Source organism: Pongo pygmaeus, chromosome 20 (assembly GCF_028885625.2).
Source record: "Pongo pygmaeus isolate AG05252 chromosome 20, NHGRI_mPonPyg2-v2.0_pri, whole genome shotgun sequence".
Lineage (NCBI taxonomy): Eukaryota > Metazoa > Chordata > Mammalia > Primates > Hominidae > Pongo > Pongo pygmaeus.
This window is the reverse complement of record NC_072393.2, coordinates 24,296,892-24,317,574: the sequence shown is the minus strand read 5'-3', so window position 1 is coordinate 24,317,574 and position 20,683 is coordinate 24,296,892. Positions and strand designations below refer to the sequence as shown.

The window sequence follows — 20,683 nt, the reverse complement described above, 5'->3', positions numbered from 1 at the left end:
GCAGAGGAGGGCGTGGCATTCGGCATTGGCGGGGCTTTTGTCTCTCGCTGCAGCCAGAGCTTGGGATCCCTTTCTGCTGTTCAACGTCCTCCACCTCTGCCCCCCTCTCCCCCCAGCCGGTGACAGGCTGTTGCCCTGTGATCTGCAGGTCCTGGGACGTGCACAGCTAAGATGCCAGGACATTCTAGAAGGTGGGAAAGGGTGAGTGTGCGGGGTTGGGCATCCTGAGAGGGGAGAGGTGGCTGAGGAACCGACGGGACTTGCCTCCTCACCGCTCCTGGGTTGCCGACCTGAGTCCCTGCTGGCGCAGCTCCGCCCCAGGTCCCTCTGGCCGCAAGATGGTGGCTGGGCCCGCAGCTATGACCCCCGCGTCCCGCCTAGTCCCTGCGGCGCCCTGTCTGGAGCTCCCTGGGCAGCTCTGCACGCAGCCCCGAGTATTTCCCAGATTGTTCAGGGTTGCCAGGCGGGTCATCAGGGCAGAATCCCGACTCGTGTGTGCGTAGGAGGAGCTGTGGCCGGTGGGGCTCCCAGTCTCTTTTGTTAAACATTTTGTTGGTTTGTTTGAGACAAAGTCTTGCTCTGTCGCCCAGGCTGGAGTGCAACGGCGTGATCACTGCAACCTCCGCCTCCCAGGTTCAAGCGATTCTCGTGCCTAAGCCCCCCAGAAGCTGGGATTAAAGATCTGCACCACCACGCCTGGCTGATTTTGTATTTCTAGTAGAGAAGTGGTTTCGCCATGGTGGAAGCTGGTCTGGAACCCCTGGACTCAAGTGATCCGCCCGCCGCGGCCTCCCAAAGTGCTAAGATTACGAGCATGAGACACCGCGCCCAGCTTCTTCTCTTATAAAGTAAAGACAGTCAATGTTAAAACGTTAACGAGTTTATTTGAGCAGCGATTAGTGAAATGGAAAGCACCCAGCCATAATATGTGGGCCACCTGAAAGGCAAAAAGGGAAGGGTTTTATAAAGGGCGTGTGAGAAGGCAAACCAAATTCAAGAATTGGTTACAGTTATGTAGTCACCTTATTTGTATGATTCAGGAGGAAATTTCCTGGTTATGTAATCAGAGGTTAATTGCAGGTTAAGCCTGAATTTTGCTTCTGCCTAAAATAACTTAAATGAATTCGAGATAGGTTTTACATTTTTTACTTATGAACACAGGGCACTAGAGCCCCTTCAGTCTAATTTCCTGCTTTTTAATTAACACTCCACAGGAGGACTGGTTTTCCTCTGTGACTTCCTAATGTATGGCAAGCAGGACTTCTAATCCACTACCCTTTTACCCTAGCTTAACTCAGGCTTGCAGTAAAATTATAAATTTCCACCTTTGTTCCTACATTCTCAAAAGTGGAAATGAGGACAACTTCTTCTCTCCAATTTACAACACTATCAACTATTTGTCCTTTATTTTACATTTCAAACACAGTGTTTTAATTGTTAATCATGTTTTTACACAGCAGTGGATGGCAGGTTTTAAAATAATTGTTTGTCTGTATAAAATTTTTTTTTTTTTTTTTTCTTGGAGATGGAGTTTCACTCTTGTTGCCCAGGCTGGAGTGCAGTGCAATCCCCGCCTCCCAGGTTCAAGCGATTCTCATGCCTCAGCCTTCCAAGTAGCTGGGATTACAGGCTCCCACCGCCGTGGCCGGCTAATTTTTGTATTTTTAGGAGAGACGGGGTTTCCTCATGTTGGCCAGGCTGCTCTTGAATTCTTGACCTCAGGTGATCCACCCACCTCAACCTCCGAAGTCTGTAAACATTTTACGTGAGAAAATAATCCTCTGGAACTCTGCTGTTAAAAAGAAAAAAATCTCTGTGACTGTCCTTTTATCTTCCCTGGTGCACACACCTTATTAGTAGGTCTTTCGGTTGAAGTTTTGCTTTGGAGAAATTCCAGGGCCCTTTGTGGCAGCCCGCCAGTCTTTTCTTGTCCATGATTTTCAGAACTGTCAGGGATAACCCAAGATGCCCACAGTGGCCATATCTCTTGGAGTGTCTAATGAATATTATCCCCTGGGTCATCTCTTAGAGGACAGCCTGAAGAGTAAGAGTGTAGCCTCTCAGAAGAGCAGCTGGATGGCCTAGGCCTGTGGAAAGTTTCCTTGTATACCATTTGTCTTAGAAAGCTAACCTCTTAGAAAATTAAAATTATTTTTTCACAAAGGAACGCGTATACACTGTTGGTGGGAGTGTAAATTAGTTCAACCATTATGGAAGGCAGTGTGGCAACTCCTTAAAGACCTGGAGAGAAAATACCATTTGACCCAGCAATCCATTATTGGGTATTTACGCAAAGCAATATGGATCATTCTATTATAAAGACACATGTATGCATATGTGCATTGCAGCACAATTCACAATAGCAAAGGCATGGAATCAACCTAAATGCCTATTAATGATAGACTGGATAAAGAAAATGTAGTACATATACACCATGGAGTACTGTGCACCCATTAAAAAAAATGAGATCATATCCTTTGCAGGAACATGGATAGAGCCATAAGACATTATTCTTGGGAAACTAACAAAGGAATAGAAAACTAAATACTGGCTGGATGCGGTGATTCCAGCTGTAATTCCAGCTGTAATTCCAGCACTTTGGGAGGCTGAGGCAGGTGGATCATCTGAGGTCAGGAGTTTGATACCAGCCTGAGCAATATGGCGAAACCTCATCCCTACTAAAAATACAAAAAATTAGCCAGGTGTGGTGGCAGATGCCTGTAATCCCAGCTACTCAGGAGGCTGAGGCAGGAGAATCTCTTGAACCCGGGAGGCAGAGGTTGCAGTGCCACTGCACTCCAGCCTGGGTGACAAGAGCGAAACTCCATCTCAAAAAAAAGCAAAACAAACTACTACATATTCTCACTTATAAGTGAGAGTCAAATGATGGGAACACATGGGCCCATGGAGGGGAAAAACACATACTGGGGCCTATTGGAGGAGGGAGACGATCAGGAAAAATACCTAATGGGTACTAGGCCTTAATACTTGGGTGATGAAATAATCTGCACAACAAACCCCCATGACACACGTTTACCTATGTAAAAAACTTCAACATATACCCTTGAACTTAAAAGTTAAAAAAAAAAAAAGAATTTGGTAGCTTTTCCAATAATTCCCTGACAGCATTTTGATTTTATGTGTATATGACACCTATTAAGTATCAGACATTTGGATTACACAGATGAACAGGGTTCAACATACCTGCCCTGTAGGAGTTTATAGTTCATTAGCATGGATAGGTGTGTAAATGATTAATTTATTCTGGAGAATAACCCTTGTACATAAAAAGACTTATAAAGTATTGAGGAACTAAATGGTAATAGTGATCAATTCTGCCAGTGACATAGCAGTGGGAAAATCAAGGAGGGCTTTATAGAGGAGGTGACATTTGAGTGGGTGTCAGGGTTTACTAGAACTTTTTGTGTTAATGCTGCTGGTGCAGAGTATGCTTTTTTTTGAGACAGTCTTGCTCTGTTGCCCAGGCTAAAGTGCAGTGGTGCAGTCTCGGCTCACTGCAACCTCTACCTCCCAGTGATTCTCTCACTTCAGCCTCCTTCCACCTTCAAGCGATTCTCTCACCTCAGCCTCCCAAGTAGCTGGAATTACAGGCATGAGCCACCACACCTGGCCCCAGAGTAAAAAATTATTTCCAGCTTGGCCAACATGGTGAAACCCCGTCTCTACTAAAAATACGAAAACATTAGTCAGGCATTGTGGCATGTGCCTCTTCCTGAGTTTTTTACCTTGGAAAGATTTTTTCACTTATTTCTATTTCAGTTTTTAATAACTGTAAATTACATTTTATCAGTAGAGTTTAAAAGATGTTTAAAAAGTCAGACTATGAAAGGTATATTTCAGAAAAATCTACTCATATATTTTGTGTATTAAAGATTCTTATTTACCTTTATCTTCTCCAGAGTGAGTGTAGTAAGTTTCTCATGTCTGCTTTTCCTGGTTGCATGATTTTAAATAGAACCCCAGGGCTTTGCTTTGGGAATGCTACCAGAGAAAATAAATAGGAAAAATCTTTTTTTTCATTATGGCTATACAAAGTGAATATATTTCCACAAGCAAATGTGATAGATTACTTGGTACATTGTATATATTTCTCAAACCATCAGCTCCTCTTTTTTGCGGTGTCTAGAATTTGTAACAGTGAATATCTCTGTTCTGTATTCTGTTGTCTAGATGTCCAAGTTTAATGCTAAATTTTATGAGATGGAACTTGACATCTTCTAGAAATGTTCACATATGATTGTTTATTAAATTATCTATCATGGAAATAGTTAAATGAGATGTTTATCATCTGAAAAGGACAGATTTTTTTTTTTTTTTTTTTTTCTGAGATGGAATCTTGCTCTGTTGCCCAGGCTGGAGTGCATTGGCACAATCTCGGCTCGGTACAACCTCTGCCTCCTGAATTCAAGCGATTCTCCTGCCTCAGCCTCCCTAGTAGCTGGGATTACAGTTGCCAGCTGCCAAGCCCATCTAATTTTTGTATTTTTAGTAGAGATGGGTTTCACCATGTTGGCCAGGCTGGTCTCGAACTCCTGACCTCAGATGATCCTCCTGCCTCGGCCTTCCAAAGTGCTGGGATTACAGGTGTGAGCCACCATGCCCAGCCTTACTTAAGCTTTTTATATTGTAGTTGAAAATTTAAGTCTTACAATTTCCTTACACTATGCTAGAAACTGTGTGTTGGAGTGATTTTGCACTTTTTTGAAACATTGGTTTTGAAACATTGTTTTTTTAATTATTTATTTATTTTTGAGACTGAGTCTCACTCTGTCATCCAGGCTGGAGTGCAGTGGCACGATCTTGGCTCACTGCAACCTGCGCCTCCCAGGTTTAAGGGAATCTCGTGCCTCAGCCTTCTGAATAGCTGGGATTACAGGCGCATGCCACCACGCCTGGCTAATTTTTGTATTTTTGGTAGAGATAGGGTTTCTCCATGTTGGCCAGGCTGGTCTCGAACTCCTGACCTCAAGTGATCCACCTGCCTCAGCCTTCCAAAGTGTTGCGATTATAGGCGTGAGCCATCATGTCTGACCATACATTGGTCATTTTCTTATTTCAAACTAAGTGAATAATCCTGACTGGGAAGTAGGAGCCTGAACTCAGTGACTGCAAGCTAAGGATAGTTTTGCCTGCAAAGGGAGATCACTGAAAAAGCAGCTGTTCTGCCTGAGGAGCCTCCCCTGCAGATGTCCTGGCCTGCTCACAATAGCCATGGACAGAGCCTTTATACTTAGAGAAGCCACAGAGCCCTGAAAACCTTGAAATCCACAGGCAGATGCAGTTGGGATTGGCACAAAGGTGGGGTTGGGAGGCTCTTTCTGGGAATGGAGTTGTTATTCTTCTGAGGTTGTTTCTAGATTTTGTAAAATAGGATGAATCTAGATTTAGGTAAGAAGTTATTTATTTATTATTTATTTATTTATTTATTTATTTATTTATTTATTTTTTTTTTTGAGCCAGGGTCTCATTCTGTTACTCACGCTGTAGTACGGTGGCATGATCTCGGCTCACTGCAACCTCAGTCTCCCAGATTCAAGCGATTCTCCTGCCTCAGCCTCCCTAGTAGCTGGGACTACAAGCAGGCACATCGACGCCTGCCAAATTTTTGTATTTCTAGTCGGAAGGTTTTGCAAAGCCTCCTGGGAGAATAGCTGAAGGCAGCTGTTCTATAAGCCTGAGGCAGAGGGCAAGGAGTAGGTACAACAGAGTGTAGGGGAATTTATCTTAAACAGGCTTGTTTACTTTTGTTGACCAGGAACTGACCTTTGATCATCAGTGCGAGTGATGTTCCCTGAACTTTTTTGGTTTTATTTTTCCTTCCTTCCTACCTTTCTTTCTTCTCTCCTTCCTCCTTTCCTTCTGCTATGTGTTCCCAGGGCTGGTGTCAAAATTCTGCGCTCAAGCAGTTCTCCCATTTCAGCTTCCCAAAGTGTTGAGATTACAGGTTTGAGCCACCATGCTCTGTCCTCTTTTATTTTCTTCTTTTTTTCCTTTTCATTCTTCCTTTTCCTCTCTTCCTCCCTCCCTTCCTCCCTTCCTTCTTCTCCACCTTCTTTTTTTTTTTTTTTTTTTTTTTCCCAGATGGAGTCTCGCTCTGTCGCCCAGGGAGTAATGGGAAGCTCGCAGACTTAGACACCAGAGGGACATTTTCAGGGGCGAGCGCCACACATGGCCTGCAGGGTGGACACGGTGGCTTCTCAGTCTGGCCGCCGGGTTGACCAGATGTGGGTGGCGAGCTGTGGCCAGTAGTTGTGGCTGCTGGCCTCTCATTTGGGTGGACCAGGGATTCAAAGCTTAGGAAGGAAGGTCGGCGGACTTAGAGGCTGGCTGCCGAGGTGGGCCGCCTTGGGGGAAATAAGGTTCCAACGGGGACAGCTTCAGGCCGCGAGTGCCACATGTGGCCTGTAGGGTAGACACAGTGGGCTTCTGCTTCTGCCTCCACCACCAGCTGGCTTCTCTTTCTGGCTGCCAGGTGTGCAGGATGTGGGCCATGAGCGTAGGACTTGGTCGCCAGCTGGAAATGTTTACGGTGGACAAGATGGCTCTCACCGGGACAGTACAGCTTCGGTCCAGCCGAGGAGTTCAATGATGGCTCACTGCACTCTTTACCTTCCTAGGCTCATCCAGGTGATCCTCTTATTTTGGCCTCCCAAATAGCTGGGGCTCTCAGGATCTTTCTGTTTCTTTTTCTTTTTTTTTTAAGCACCACTTGGAGTTTGTTTTCACAGTACATTGAGTTCTGTTGTTTTTTTCTTTCACCCAGGCTAAAGTGCAGGTGCATGATCACAGCTCACTGCAGCCTCGACCTCCCTGGGTTCAGGTGATCCTCCCATCTCAGACACCCCACTTCCCAGTAACTGGGACTAAAGGCATGCGCCACCACACTGACGCTTTATTTTGTATATTTTACTTTTTATTTTTGTAGAGATAGGGTTCCGTCGTGTTTTCCAGGCTGATCTCAAACTCCTGCAGTCAAACGATCTGCTGGCCTCGACCTCTCAAATTACTGAGCTTACAGGTGTGAGCCAGCATGACTGGTTCTATCTATATCTATCTATCTGTCTATCTGTGTGTCTCTCTATCAATCATCTATGTTTTTTTCTTTTTTTTTTTTCAGTAGAGACGTGTTCTTGCTATGTTTTTCAGGCTCTGGTCGTATATATATATATATTTTTTTTTTTAACTGTAATTATTATTTTTTAATATAGGTGTTGTCTCACCATGTGGCCCCCAGGATAGTCTCAAACTCCTGGGCTCCAGATGTTCTCCCGCCTTGGCCTCCCAAACTGCTGGGATTACAGGCATGAGCCACCATGCCTGGTCTTGTCATTTTTTTTTTGTTTGTTTGTTTGATATGGAGTTTCACTCTCATTGCCCAGGCTGGAGTGCAATGGCACGATCTCAGCTCACCGCAATCTCCACTTCCTGGGTTCAAGCAAATCTCCTGCCTCAGCCTCCCGAGTAGCTGGGATTATAGACATGTGCCAGTACACTGGCTAATTTTGTATTTTTAGTAGAGATGGGGTTTCTCCATGTTGGTCAAGCTGGTCCAAACTCCCGACCTCAGGTGATCTGCCCGCCTCGGCCTCCCAAAGTGCTGGGATTACAGGCAGGAGCCACTGCTCCTGGCCTGGTCATATTTTTGATGTGTTGATTCTTCCCAGTCCAGATGTATAATCTCATACCTGAACATTTTTGATGGTGTACTTATGACATATGACTTTACCCGGCACCAGAGTGAGTAGATGCTCCTGCCCAGCTTACAGAAGGGATTATGACATATCAATGGACCCATCACCAAAGTGATGTAACTATTCTACTGCTTTGGCACTTCCCACAACGGGCATTGTGACATATCGCTGGGTCTTGTACCCAGGTGGAGTACATTCAGACTATCATTCAGACTATCACTGAGATTCATACTATCATTGAGATTGTCACTCAGGTACTTACACCCAAGATACAGAGGGTATTATGTCTCAGCTAGAACTAAAAAATGTGTGACATTGTTAATCTCATACCTGAAACTTAATTCAGGTGTGTTTGTGACATACACCTTTTTTTAGCATCTGAGTGATTTGACTCTCCTGCCTGGACCCAGTGTACAGATGGGATTGTGCTTTATTGCTGGACCCAGCATTTAGGTGATGTGAGTCTATTCTTATTTCACAGAAGGCATTTTCACAGAGGGCAAGGGAGGATTGTGGCATATCACTAGACCCAGCAACTAGGTGATGCAATTCTCCTGTTTTTCCTCGGCCTCACATATTTTCGGTATTGTAAATATTACTAGGCCCACTACCTCTGGGATTGCATGCTCCTGCCTGGGCTGTGCCCACAGTGACCTTGTGACATATATGTGCATCCATGACCTAAAAGATGTGACACTTCTTGCCTGCAACCTGCCCTGCACAGGAAAGATTGTGACTTCTCCCTGGAACCAGATACCAGGTGATATGGCTCTTCTGCCTCTGTCTTGCCCCCAGGGAGCATTGTGACATAATGCTGAGCTCAGCACTTAGGTGATGTGACTCTGTTGCCTGTGCTGTGCTTTTAGGAGATAATTGTAACATATCCCTGGCTGAGCACCCAGGTGATGTGATACTCCTGCTTGGTTCTTTCCCTCCGGGAAGATTGTGAGATACCCTTGGCTGAAATCCCAGGTGATGTGACTCTCCTGCTAACTCTCTACCTACAGGTTAAATGAAGACATGTACTATAGTCAGCTTATAACTGTAATGATGACTCTTATACCTCTAGTCAGCTATTAGAATAAATACTGTCTCTCGTAGCTCAACTTAGAAAAATGAGTCACATTCTTGGTCTTCTCTTTTTATGAAGGTCATAAAGAATTGCCACCCTCCAACATATCATATAATGCCCTCGAGTGTTACAAAGAGTGTTATCCCAGGGCACACAGCACAAAGGTGAGATTGTTTCTTATATGCACACCTCACCAACCATTAGGATTATCACCCTTACACATGAAAAGAGCCCATTGCTGAGGTTTTGAATCTCAAATGCAAACACTGTCCAGAGTTGGAATTGTGACTGTCATATATGAGCCTCCGGCCACTGTTGAGATGGTGACACACTTCTAAACTCAGAACATAGCAGATGAGGACTCTACTATATAAACTCTACCAACTGGAGAGATGTTGGCTCTAATACCTGGGCTTAGAGCCACAAGTATGGTCATGGGTTTTTACAAACATGACTTTAGAGTAAATTGTGACTCTTATTTATACTGGATAAAGCCTTTGAGTAGTATAGAGAGTGTACTAGCTGGGCGCCGTGGCTCACGCCTGTTATCCCAGCACTTTGGGAGGCTGAGGCAGGTGGATCATGAGTCAGGAGTTTGAGACAAGCCTGGCCAACATGGTGAAAACCTGCCTCTACTAAAATTGCAAAAAATCAGCTGAGCATGGATGTGGCTGCCTACTGGGCCTTTCCTGTAGGCCCTGGCTGATGGATAGAATTAGTACTCAGACACAGGTATGCAGTGTAACAGCAGCTAGATAATGGCCTGGCTCTAGTGGCCAGAGAGCTGCCCCAAGAAGCTGGAGCTGCTTGCTTTCTTTCAGTGCAGGCACAAGGCCAAAAACCTGAAGCAAACACAACCTGTAGGTAATTAACATTTATTGTTCTCCTTTCAGGGAACGTCACTCCTGTGGATGATCAAAGGTCAGTTCCTGGTCAATATAAGTAAACATGCCTGTTTAAGATAAATTCCCCTACACTCCACTGTACCTACTCCTGGCCCTCTGCCTCAGGGTTATAAAACAGCTGCCTTCAGCTGTTCTCCCCTGGGTCTTTGCAGAACCTTCCAAACTTTCAGAAGGTTTGCGTCCTTTCCCTATAGTTTTTCTTACCATTCTGACTGATCCCTCACAGGCGCCTGTAATTTCAGCTACTCAGGGGGCTGAGGCAGGAGAATCGCTTGAACTCGGGAAGCAGACGTTGCAGTGAGCCAAGGTCGCACCACTGCACTCCAGCCCAGGCGACAGTGTGAGACTCCACATCAAAAAGAAAAAGAAAAAAAGTGTACTAACAAGACCCAGCACACAGAGGAGACTTTTACCATTATATGAACACCCATCAAACAGTACACATCATCATTGTGAGTTCTGAATCTCACACATAGAGGAAGTCAAAGGTGGAAAAATTGACTCTCATATTTGGATTCAGTCCACAGGTGAGTTGGTGACACTCAGAGCAAGATTCAGCACACCTATGAGGCTGTGACTTCACTAATTAGACAAAGTCCACAGCAGGAGTATAGGCTGTTAGGTACAAATTTTGTCTACTGTTGAGATTGTAACTCCTGTCCTTAGATACAACATATAGGAAGGGTTAACCTCCTATACCTAAAACCGGAACATGTGTGGGATTGTTAATTTGATCCCTACACCTTCTCGCAAGTTTACTTGGAACATATTTCTCTGCCCAGCACCTGAGTGATCTGACTCTCTTGCCTACAGATGGAATAGTGACATATTGCTGAACCCAGAACTGAGGGGATATGACTCTCTTTTTCTGCATTGGTGCTGCTCACAGGGGACATTGTGACATATCGCTGGGCCTTGCACTTAGGTGATGTGAGTCTCCTCCTTTGCCTTGGCACTGCCCATAGAATGCATTGTCACATATCTCTGGGCCCTACACCCAGGTTTTGTGACTCTCCTGCCTGTCCCCTGACCACATAAGCAATTGTGACATATTGCTGGGACAGACACCCTGGTAATGCAACTCTACTGCCCACAAGGAGCATTATGACATATATTTTCACACCTCACCCATGTGATGTGACTTTCTTCTCCTGCCTGGTCCCTGCTCGTAGGGGGAGTTGCGACATATCATGTGGCTCAGTACCAAACAAATGTGATTCTTCTTCCATCATAGCTTCTGCTAGCAAGGAAGACTGAGACATATTGTGGGGCTCTACGCCAATGTGACATTACTGTTTTGCCTTGGCCTGTACCTGAAAAGGCATTGTGACATATTGCTGGGCCCAGCAACAAGGTGACATGAGTCTTCCGTATGGACCCTGACAACAGAGCATTGTGACATATCTTTAAGAGCATCAACTATTTGATGTGACTCTCCCTTTCTACCAAGGCTTTCCTCATATGAGAGATTGTGACACATCTTCTGGCACAGAAATCAAGTGATGTGTTTCTCCTGCCTGAGCTTTGCTCATAGGGAGCATTGTGACATATTGCTGGTCTCAGCACCCAGGTGATGTGACTCTACTCTCTGTGCCCTGATTTCAGGAGAAAATTTATATGCCTGACTAAGCACCCAGTTTTTAACTCTTCTGCCTTGTGCCTATTCTCAGAGAAGATTGTGACATATACCTGGCCTATTACGTAGATGATATAAGTCTCCCGCTCTCTCCCTATCCACAGGGGAGATTGTGACATATATCTTCGTTCAGATCATTGGTGCAATGTTGACTCTCATATCTGAAATCAGTCAATAGGAGATATACTGTCTCTCATATGTGGGCTTAGGAAAATGGGTAAGATTCTGGCTCTCCCCTTTGTAGGAAGGTTAAAGAAAATTACAGTCTCTCCCATATTGTATAAAGCCCTCAAGTGGTCCAGAAAGTGTCATAACAGGGTCCAGAAAACAGATGAGATTGTTTTATGTATGCACAGTTTGCCAATTGTTAAGATTGTCACCCTCATCCATGGACAGAGCCTACTGGTGAGGTCTTAAATCTTACATGTGGATGCAGTGCAGAGTTAAAATTGTGACTGTCATATGTGAACATCAGGCAACATGAGGTGGTGACTCATTAGCCTAGCTTACAGGCAGTGACAACTCTCATATCTGGACCCAGCCATTACAGAGATGTTGTCTCTCTTATCTGAGCATAGAGCCACAGGTACGATCATGGGTCCATACCAGCACAAATGTCTCCCAGTCAGAAAAGATTGCAACTCTTATGCGTACCTTATAAATCCTCGGTTGGTACAGAGAGTATTCTAACTAGACTCAGTGTACAGTTGAGGTTTTGACATTCCTGTACACCCAGCCGACAGTAAAGATTATCATCTTTTCATAAGAACGGTCCACTGGAGGTTCTGAATCTCATATGCAGAGACAGTTGCAAGTTGTAAAATTTACTCATAAGTGAATCCAGTCCAAAGGTAAGTTGGTGACTTTCAGACCAAGATTGAACACACCTGTTTGTCTGATTCCACTAAGGTGACACAGCCAGTAAGAGGGATTGAGTCTCTCATTCAGTGATTCAGCTCATTCTAAAAATTGTGACTTATGTACTTAGACCCAACATACGGGAGGTGTTGACTCTCATACCAAGAATTAGGGTACGTACAGGATTGTTAATCTCATCTCTGGTCTTTCCTTCAGGTGTGATTTTGACACACACTTCTGCCTAGCACCTGAGTAATGTGATTCTTCAGAATTGGCCCAGCCTACAGATAGGATTGTGCCACACTGCTGGACCCAGCACCTAAGTGATGTAACTCTATTCTTCTGCCTTGGTGCTACTCGAAAAAGACATTGTAACATATCTCAGAGCCTTGCACCCAAGTAATGTGAGTCTCCTCTTCTGCCTTTCTGCTGCACACAGAAGCAAGATATGTACAGGATTGTTAATCTCATCTTGGACCTTCCTGCACATGTGATTGTGACACATGCCTCTGTGTAGAACCTGAGTGAGTTTACTCTCCTGCCTGGATTTAACCCATAGATGGAATTGTGACATATCGCTGTACCAGAAACTAGGTGATGTGACTCTATTTTCTTGCCTCTGTGTTTTTATATGGGGCATCGTGACATATCACTGGGCCTTGCACCCAAGTGATGGGAGTTTTCTCTCCTGCTTTGGTGCTGTCCACAATGAAAATTGTGAAATATTGCTGCCCTCCCCGCTAGGTTATGTTACTCTCCTGCCTCTGCTTTGCCCACATGGGTCACTGTAACATATTGCTGGGTCTAAAACCCAGGTAATGTCACTCTCTTGTTTGGGTTCTGCCTGCAGGAGTCATTGTCACATATCTCTGTGCTCATCACCCAGGTAATATGACTCCCTTTTACTGCTTAGTTCCTTCTCACAAAACAACTTGTGACATATTGCTAGGCCCAATACACCTAGCTGGTGTAATTCTTCTTTTTCTTTTTTTTTTTTTTTTTTTTGAGATGGAGTCTCACTCTGTTGTCCAGGCTGGAGTGCAGTGGCATGATTTCAGCTCACTACAGCCTCTGCCTCCTAGGTTGAAGCGATTGTCCTGCCTTAGCCTCCCAAGTAGCTGGGATTAAAGGCATGTGCCACCACGCCCGGCTAATTTTTGTATTTATAGTAGAGACAGGGTTTCGCCATGTTGGCTAGGCTGGATTCGAACTTCTAACCTCAGGTGATCCTCCCACCTCGGCCTCCCAAAGTACTGGGATTACAGGCATGAGCCACTGCACTTGGCCTGACTCTTCTCTTCTTTCTAGGTTTCAACTGCAGCAAAGATTGTAAAAAACCACTGGGCCCAGCCGCATAATGACGTTACTCTTTTGCCTTGGGCCTGCCCTCAGAAGGCACTGTCACATATTCATGGGCCCAACGCCAAGGTGATATGTGTCTCCAGCCTGGACCCTGCCCACAGGGGCCATTGTGACATATCTCTTGGCCCATCAGATGTTTGATGTTATCCCCTCCCCTCTTCTACCCTGTGTTTGCCTATAAGAGACAGAGTCACATGTTCCTGGGCCCAGCACCTAAGTGATGTCTTCCTGGAATGTGTCCACATGGGGATTGTGATATGTCACGTGGCGCAGTACTTAACTTGATGTGACTCTCCTCTCATGCCTAGGCCTTGTAGAGAATCCCCTTCCCCTTTTGTTTTCCTTTCTTTCTTTGCAGATCCAGGAGATAATCAACTAAGAGCCAGGTACCCGTTTAGGTCTAATAAGAAACATTTTACAACCTGCTCTCTCTTTTAATTCACTTATCTGAGAGATTCCTCTGTACAATAAAACTTGGTCTCCACAATCCTTTACCTTAACCTAAACCTTCCCTTTCATTGATCCCAGGTCTTCAGATTCCACCAATTGTCAACCACAAAATATTTAAATTTACCCGCTTTGAGTTGTCCCGCCTTTCTGAACCAAACCAATATATTCTTGCAAAACCGGCCATGATTAAAACATCAAAAAATAATATATGTTGGCTTGGCTGTCGTGAAAAAAGAATACTTTTTCACTGCTGGTGGGTATGTAAACTAGTACAACCACTATGAAAAACAGTATGGAGATTCATTAAATAAAAGTAAAGCTACCATTTGATTAAGCAATTCTACTACTGCATATCTACATGAAGAAAAAAATTATATGAGTAAGACACTTGCACACATATGTTTATAGCAGCACAATTTGCAATTGCAAAAATATGGAAGCAGCCTAATGCCCATCAGCTAATGAGTGGAAAAAGAAAATGTGGCATATATATACCAATGCATACTACTCAGCCCTAACAAGGAATAAAAGCATTTGCAGCAATCTCGATTTAGTTGGAGACCATTATTCTAAGTAACTCCGCAATAAAAAACCAAACATTGTATGTTCTCACTTATAAGTGGGAACTAAGCTATGAGAATGCAAAGGCATAAGAATTATGTAATGGACTCTGGGTGCTCAGCAGAAAGGGCGGGAGAGAGGGGTGAGGGATAAAAGACTACATATTGGGTACAGTGCACACTGCTTGGGAGATGGGTGCACCTAAATCTTAGAAATGATTACAAAAGAACTTATCCATGTAACCAAACATCACCTGTACCTTCAAAACTTTGGAAGTAATAATAATTACAAACACAAATGAAAAAACACAAAACCCCATAAGTTTAACTTTCTATGTTTTGGCTGTTTTGTTTTGTTTAGAAAGGGTCTCTGTCACCCAGAATAGAGTGAAGTGGCTCAATGAGGGCTCACTGCAGCCTCGACTTCTGGGCTCATGCAATTTTCCTCCCTCAGCCTCCTGAATAGCTGGTACTAAATGTGCAGGCTACCATGCTCAGTTAATTTTTAAATTTTTTTTAGACATGTGTTTTTGCCATGTTGCCCAGGCTGGTCTCGAATTCCTGGGCCTAAACAGTCTTCATTACTTGCTCCCCCAAAGTGCTGGGATTATAAGCATAAGCCAACATGCCTGACTATAATTTTTTTATTTTATTTTACTTTTTATTTTTTGAGATGGAGTCTCACTCTGTCACCAGGCTGGAGTGCAGTGGTGCGATCTCGGCCCACTGCAACCTCTGCTTACTGGGTTCAAGTGATTCTCCTGCATCAGCCTCCTGAGTAGCTAAGACTACAGGAGCGCGCCACCATGCCCGTCTAATTTTTGTATTTTTTAGTAAAGACAAGGTTTCACCATATTTGCCAGGCTGGTCTTGAATTCCTGACCTCGTGATCCACCCACCTCAGTCTCCCAAAGTGCTGGGATTACAGGTGTGAGCCACTGTACCCAGCCCAGAATCTTTAATGTGTTATAAAAAAGCTAACTATATTTAGATTTGTTAGTTTACAGAAAATTCAAAAAAAAATCTATTAAATGTTAGAAGCAAATTTTTGATGCTGCAAAAGAAATAGTAGTTGAATGTAAATTTTCTCAGCAAGGCAATATTTACTTTTATAGAAGGGTGCATCTCACGAATGGAGCAATGGCAAGAGCACACCTGAACAAGGGAGGGAAAGGGGTTCTTAGCCCTGATGCAGGTAGCCCCTACTGCTGTGTCATTCCCCTATTGGCTAGGGTTGGACTTCACAGTCTAAGCTAATTCCCATTGGCTATTTTAAAGAGAGGAGGGGTACAAGCCAGAGTGGTGGGGTGAGCAGTTTGGGTGGGAACTACTGTTATGGAAAAGGTGACCAAGGTGACTCAGGTCAGAGCAGGTGACTAGGGGTGACTCAGGATGGAGCAGGTGACCAGGGGTACAGATGTAAACTACTGATTAGAAATGGCGGGAAGATTCTTTACTAAAACTGGAGACAAAAACAACAAAGAAGTTAAACTTTAAAATGGAGAATAAAGAACAGGGAGCTGAATATACTGACATACTGATTCTTTGAAGAGAAATTTAGAACTCACTGTATTTAACATTAAAATACATAAATGTTTTTCATCTGTTTTATATAAAACAGTTCAAAATTACTTCCTAGGGTTTTCACTAAAAATTAGTTTGTTAAGGGTTAATGTAATTAATATATATAATATAAGACCACTAGATGTAAAAAAACTAATTCTTCAAAGAGAATGTTTAAGGCCAGGTGTCGTGGCTCACGCCTTGTAATCCCAACACTTTAGGAGGCTGAGATAGGCAGATCATTTTGAGCTTAGGATATCGAGACCAGCCTGAGCAACATGGCAAATTCCAGTCACTACTTCAAATAAGGAAATAAACTGGGCATGATCGCGCACGCCTGTAATCCCAGCTACTCCAGAAGCTGAGGCTGGAGAATCGCTTGAATCTGGGAGGTGGAGGTTGCAGTGAGCTGAAATCATGCCACTGCACTTCAGCCTGGGTGACAGAACAAGCTTCTCTCTCGGAAATTAAAACAAAATAGTGTATAAACAGAAGCAAAATATGCTTTTGATGAAGAAAGAAACATTTGTCTGCTTTGAAATTACTTAAAGGTTGCTTCAAATTGAAAAAGTAAAAATAATGTAGATTAAAATGAAATATAAAAAGTTAAACAACGGACCGGCATCATGGCTTACCCATGTAATCCCACTACTTTGGGAGGCTAAGGCAGGTGGATCACCTGAGGCCAGGAGTTCGAGACCAGCCTGGCCAACATGGTGAAACTGCATCTCTACTAAAAATACAAAAAATTAGTTGGGTGTGGTGGTGCACCTGTCATCCCAGCTACTCGAGAGGCTGAGGGAGGAGAATCCCTTGGACCCGAAAGGCAGAGGTTGCAGTGAGCCAAGATCGTGCCACTGGACTTCAGCCTGGGCCACAGAGCAAGACTGACTCAAAAAAAAAAATTAAAAAAATTATAAGAGATCATAAAGTATGTATACAAATCTAGAGAGGTAAAAAACCCAAATTTAATGTATTTTTATTTTTATTTTTTATTTATTTATTTATTTATTTTTGCTGGGGTGCAGTGGCACGATCTCAACTCACTACAACCTCCGCCTCCCGAGTTCAAGCGATTCTCCTGCCTCAGCCTCCAGAGTAGCTGGGATTACAGACGTGTGCCACCATGCTCGGCTAATTTTTATTTTTTATTTTTCATTTTTTTGAGACGGAATTTCACTCTTATTGTTCAGTCTGGAATGTATTGGCGCGATCTAGGCTTACTGCAACCTTGGCCTCCCGGGTTCTAGCAATTCTCCTGCCTCAGCCTCCTGAGTAGTTGGGATTACAGGCACGCACCACCACGCTCAGCTAATTTTGTATTTTCAGTAGAGATGGAGTTTCACCATGTTAGCCAGACTGGTCTCGGACTTCTGACCTCAGGAGATCCACCTGCCTCGGCCTCCCAAAGTGTTGGGATTACAGGTGTGAGTCACGGCGCCCGGCTGAGGGACTTACAACGTTTTATCAAATTAGCTTTATTATTGATAATACACTATTAATAAAGTAAAAGTTTATTTTCTGTGGATCAAAAATTTTATGTATTATTAATATACATCAAATATTTTTGTTCACATTTTGAATACATTGAAAGAGAGAGCAAAAAAGAGAGGATTTTCCCACACTCTGAGGCGGGCCTGGCTGAGCTGAGGAAGCCTTGCCTGAAAAGGCTGCAGCCTAGGCTGTCACTCTTTCTGCATTCAGCCCAGTGTCTGATCACATCTTCTGTCACTCAGGGCCTGAGAAGGCGGGGTCTTAAACGTTATCTAATCAGGAACGCTGGGCTGGGAACTGTCCAATCAGGCACAAAGCTGGAGCGGACAGGGCGGCTTCCGGGATGTGGCGGGGCCTTTGTCTCTCGCTGCCGCCGGAGTTCCAGGTCTCGACTTCATGCTCGACTTCACTGCTCTGCTCCAGGAGGCCAGCCTGTGTGGCCCTGTGACCTGCAAGGTATTGGAGAGCCACAGCTAAGACTCCAGGAACCCCTGGAAGCCTAGAAATGGTGAGACTGCCAGGTGCGACGTCCCGAGTGAGGGAACGGGGCTCGTTGAAACCGGTGGGATGCGGCTGTGGCGGGACTCAGGCCTCCCCGCAGTCAGCTCCACAATCCGTGCCCCGAGTTCTTGTCCAGCTCGGCCTCAGTCCCCTTCAGCGATAAGATGGCGGCTGCGCTGACTGGCGGACTCCGGGGGTCCTGTGTCTTCCCTGCCCAGTGACTGTGCCCTGGCCTCGAGCCCTCTCTGAGCAGCTCTGCACCCGCAGCGCCGCGTTTCTCCCAGATTGTGCGGGGATCACGGGAGGGTCGTCAGGGGAGAATCCTGACTCGGGGTGCTGGCTCATGAATAGGAAAAGCTTTAGTCCGTGGGGTTCCCAGGGCCTCTTTTTTCCTATTAAAAATTTGTGGGCGTCACCGCGAAAATATTAAATAATTTAATCAAAGAGTGATTCAAACATTGTAGAGCACCCAGCTATGGTTTGTAATTTGTGGTCTATGAAAGACCTTGAAGGAAATATTTTTATAAGGTTCATGATAAAGAAAACCAAATTCAGTAATTTGCTAGGTACAGTTATGTAGGGTTTTTGTTTTGTTTTGTTTTGTTTTTTGAGAAGGCTCTGTCGCCTGGGCTGGAGTGCAATGGCGTGATCTCGCCTCACCACAACCTCTGCCTCCCGGGTTCAAGCGATTCTCCTGCCTCAGCCCTAGTAGCTGCGATTACAGGCGCTTGCCACCACACCAGGCCAATTTTTTTATTTTTCGGAGAGACGGGGTTTCCCCTTGTTGGCCAGGCTGGTCTCGAACTCCTGACCTCAGGTGATCCACCCACCTTGGCCCCCGAAAGTGCTGGAATTACAGGCGTGAACCACGGCGCCTGGCCTAGTTTCTTAATTTTTACAATCTGGGTGGAAATATCCTGGTTATGTAATCAGGGCTTAATTGGCAGTTTATAGTTGCTTAAGCCTAAATTTTGTTTCTGCCAATGTAGTAATTTACCAAAAAATGCTGTTGAGTTTAGATTTTTATTTTTAGAAGTAGAAATCCGAGGACTAGAGCCACCTCAATCTAATTGCCTGCCACTTAATTATTCTCACACTCGAAAGGGGACGATTTTTCTCTGAATTTTTTACATGTGTCTCAAGCAGGGCCTCAAGTCCACCCCTCGTTCCCTGTTCCTCCAGCCTAACTCTGGCTTGCAGTAAAGTACTAAATTTCCAGTTTCGTCTGACATTCCCAAATGCCAATTTCCCGTCCCTAATTCACTTTATCAACTATTTGTCCTGTAGTGTACATTTTGATACCGATTTTCATCATTTTTATTTTTAATTTTTGAGACAGAGCCTTGCTCTGTCACCCAGGCTGGAGTGCAGTTACGCAATCTAGGCTCACTACAACCTCTGCCTACTGGGCTCAAATGATTCTCCTGTCTCAGTCTCCCAAGTAGCTGAAATTACAGGCGCTCACAACCACGTCTGGCTAATTTTTGTGTTTTTAGTACAGACAGTTTCACTGTATTGGCCAGGCTGCTCTCGAACTCCTGGCCTCAAGTGGTCTGCCCACTTCGGCCTCCCAAAGAGCTGGGATTACAGACGTGAGCCACCGCATCTGGCCAATTAATTTTGTTTTTTGACAAAGCATTTGATGGCACATTTAAAAAGATTTGTTTTCTTTTTGTAAATACTTCCTATGAGAAGAAAGCAAAGAATAATCTCCTGACACTGTATTGTAAAATATCTCTGTGCATTTTTTTCGTCTGTTTTCCCTAGACACAGATATCTTACCAGAATGTTTTTGGGTAACTTTATAGGGTGATGTATCTTCAGTCACCCTTCAGTTTTTTCTTGGACCTAGGTTTCAGTACTGTATGGCGATAAACCAAGATACCCACCATGGCTATGTGTGCTAGAGTGTCTAGTGAATATCAGCTTCTGGGTCATATTCTCTCATAGGACAACCTGAGGTATTGAGTTTAGCTTCTCAAGTGTGGACGTAGATGCCCTAAGGCTAAGAGGCATTTCCTGGTGCACTTTTTTGTCAAAGTTAATTCCTTGAGACGTTAATATTGCCTTCACCCAATTCAGCTTTCATTTCTTGGAGACACATTGCTGGTCAGCCAATCAGATACTAGTATTGAGGAGAAAACAAATAATTTCTGCCTCCTGGATTCCTTTAGAGGGCAGAAAAATAGTGCAAGAAAAATAGTAAAAAAATTTCTAGAAAAAAAATACCCAGCAATCCAAAAGACAAAAACAAAACAAAACAAAACAAAACCAAAAAACTGACCCCAGTGAGATGGTGTAAGAACTTGCGGAGTATCATGTGCCTGAGGCACTCACTGGGGCATAGTTCAGAGTCTCCTGAGAGGGGGTTATTGAGCACTTAAGTGAGCAGGATGGGGTGGAACAATCTCTCAAGTAATTGAATGGCCTGACTTGACACATGAGGAAGACATATCTGTATCTTGAAAAGCTTTGTTCACTTATTTTGACCTAAGGGGTTTTTTTTTGTCTTATTTATTTATTTATGAGTAAGTGCAGCAATGTGATTTCAGCTTACTGCAACCTCTGCC

General features: G+C 44.2%; 1 protein-coding gene and 1 long non-coding RNA gene across 3 annotated transcripts in view; both read left to right on the top strand.

Annotated features, from left to right (window-relative positions):
* The first annotated feature begins 71 nt into the window (after window positions 1-71).
* Window positions 72-14,397, top strand: LOC129020625 (uncharacterized). 2 transcript variants are annotated; one of them, XR_008495864.2, is made up of 5 exons: window positions 8,560-8,684; window positions 8,863-8,948; window positions 9,678-9,705; window positions 9,932-10,216; window positions 12,400-14,397. It is a non-coding gene; the product is annotated as an uncharacterized LOC129020625 (long non-coding RNA). The 2 variants fall into 2 exon arrangements; XR_010125084.1 differs by lacking the exons at window positions 8,560-8,684; window positions 8,863-8,948 and adding an exon at window positions 72-201.
* A 3,585-nt stretch (window positions 14,398-17,982) lies between these two features.
* The window catches only part of ZNF91 (zinc finger protein 91), a 37,073-nt gene continuing 34,372 nt past the window's right edge, over window positions 17,983-20,683 (top strand). Inside the window, exon 1 of the mRNA XM_054465186.2 lies at window positions 17,983-18,120. Within this exon, the coding sequence (XP_054321161.1) occupies window positions 18,118-18,120 (3 nt within the window). The 5' untranslated portion in view covers window positions 17,983-18,117. The remainder of the gene's footprint in view (window positions 18,121-20,683) is intronic.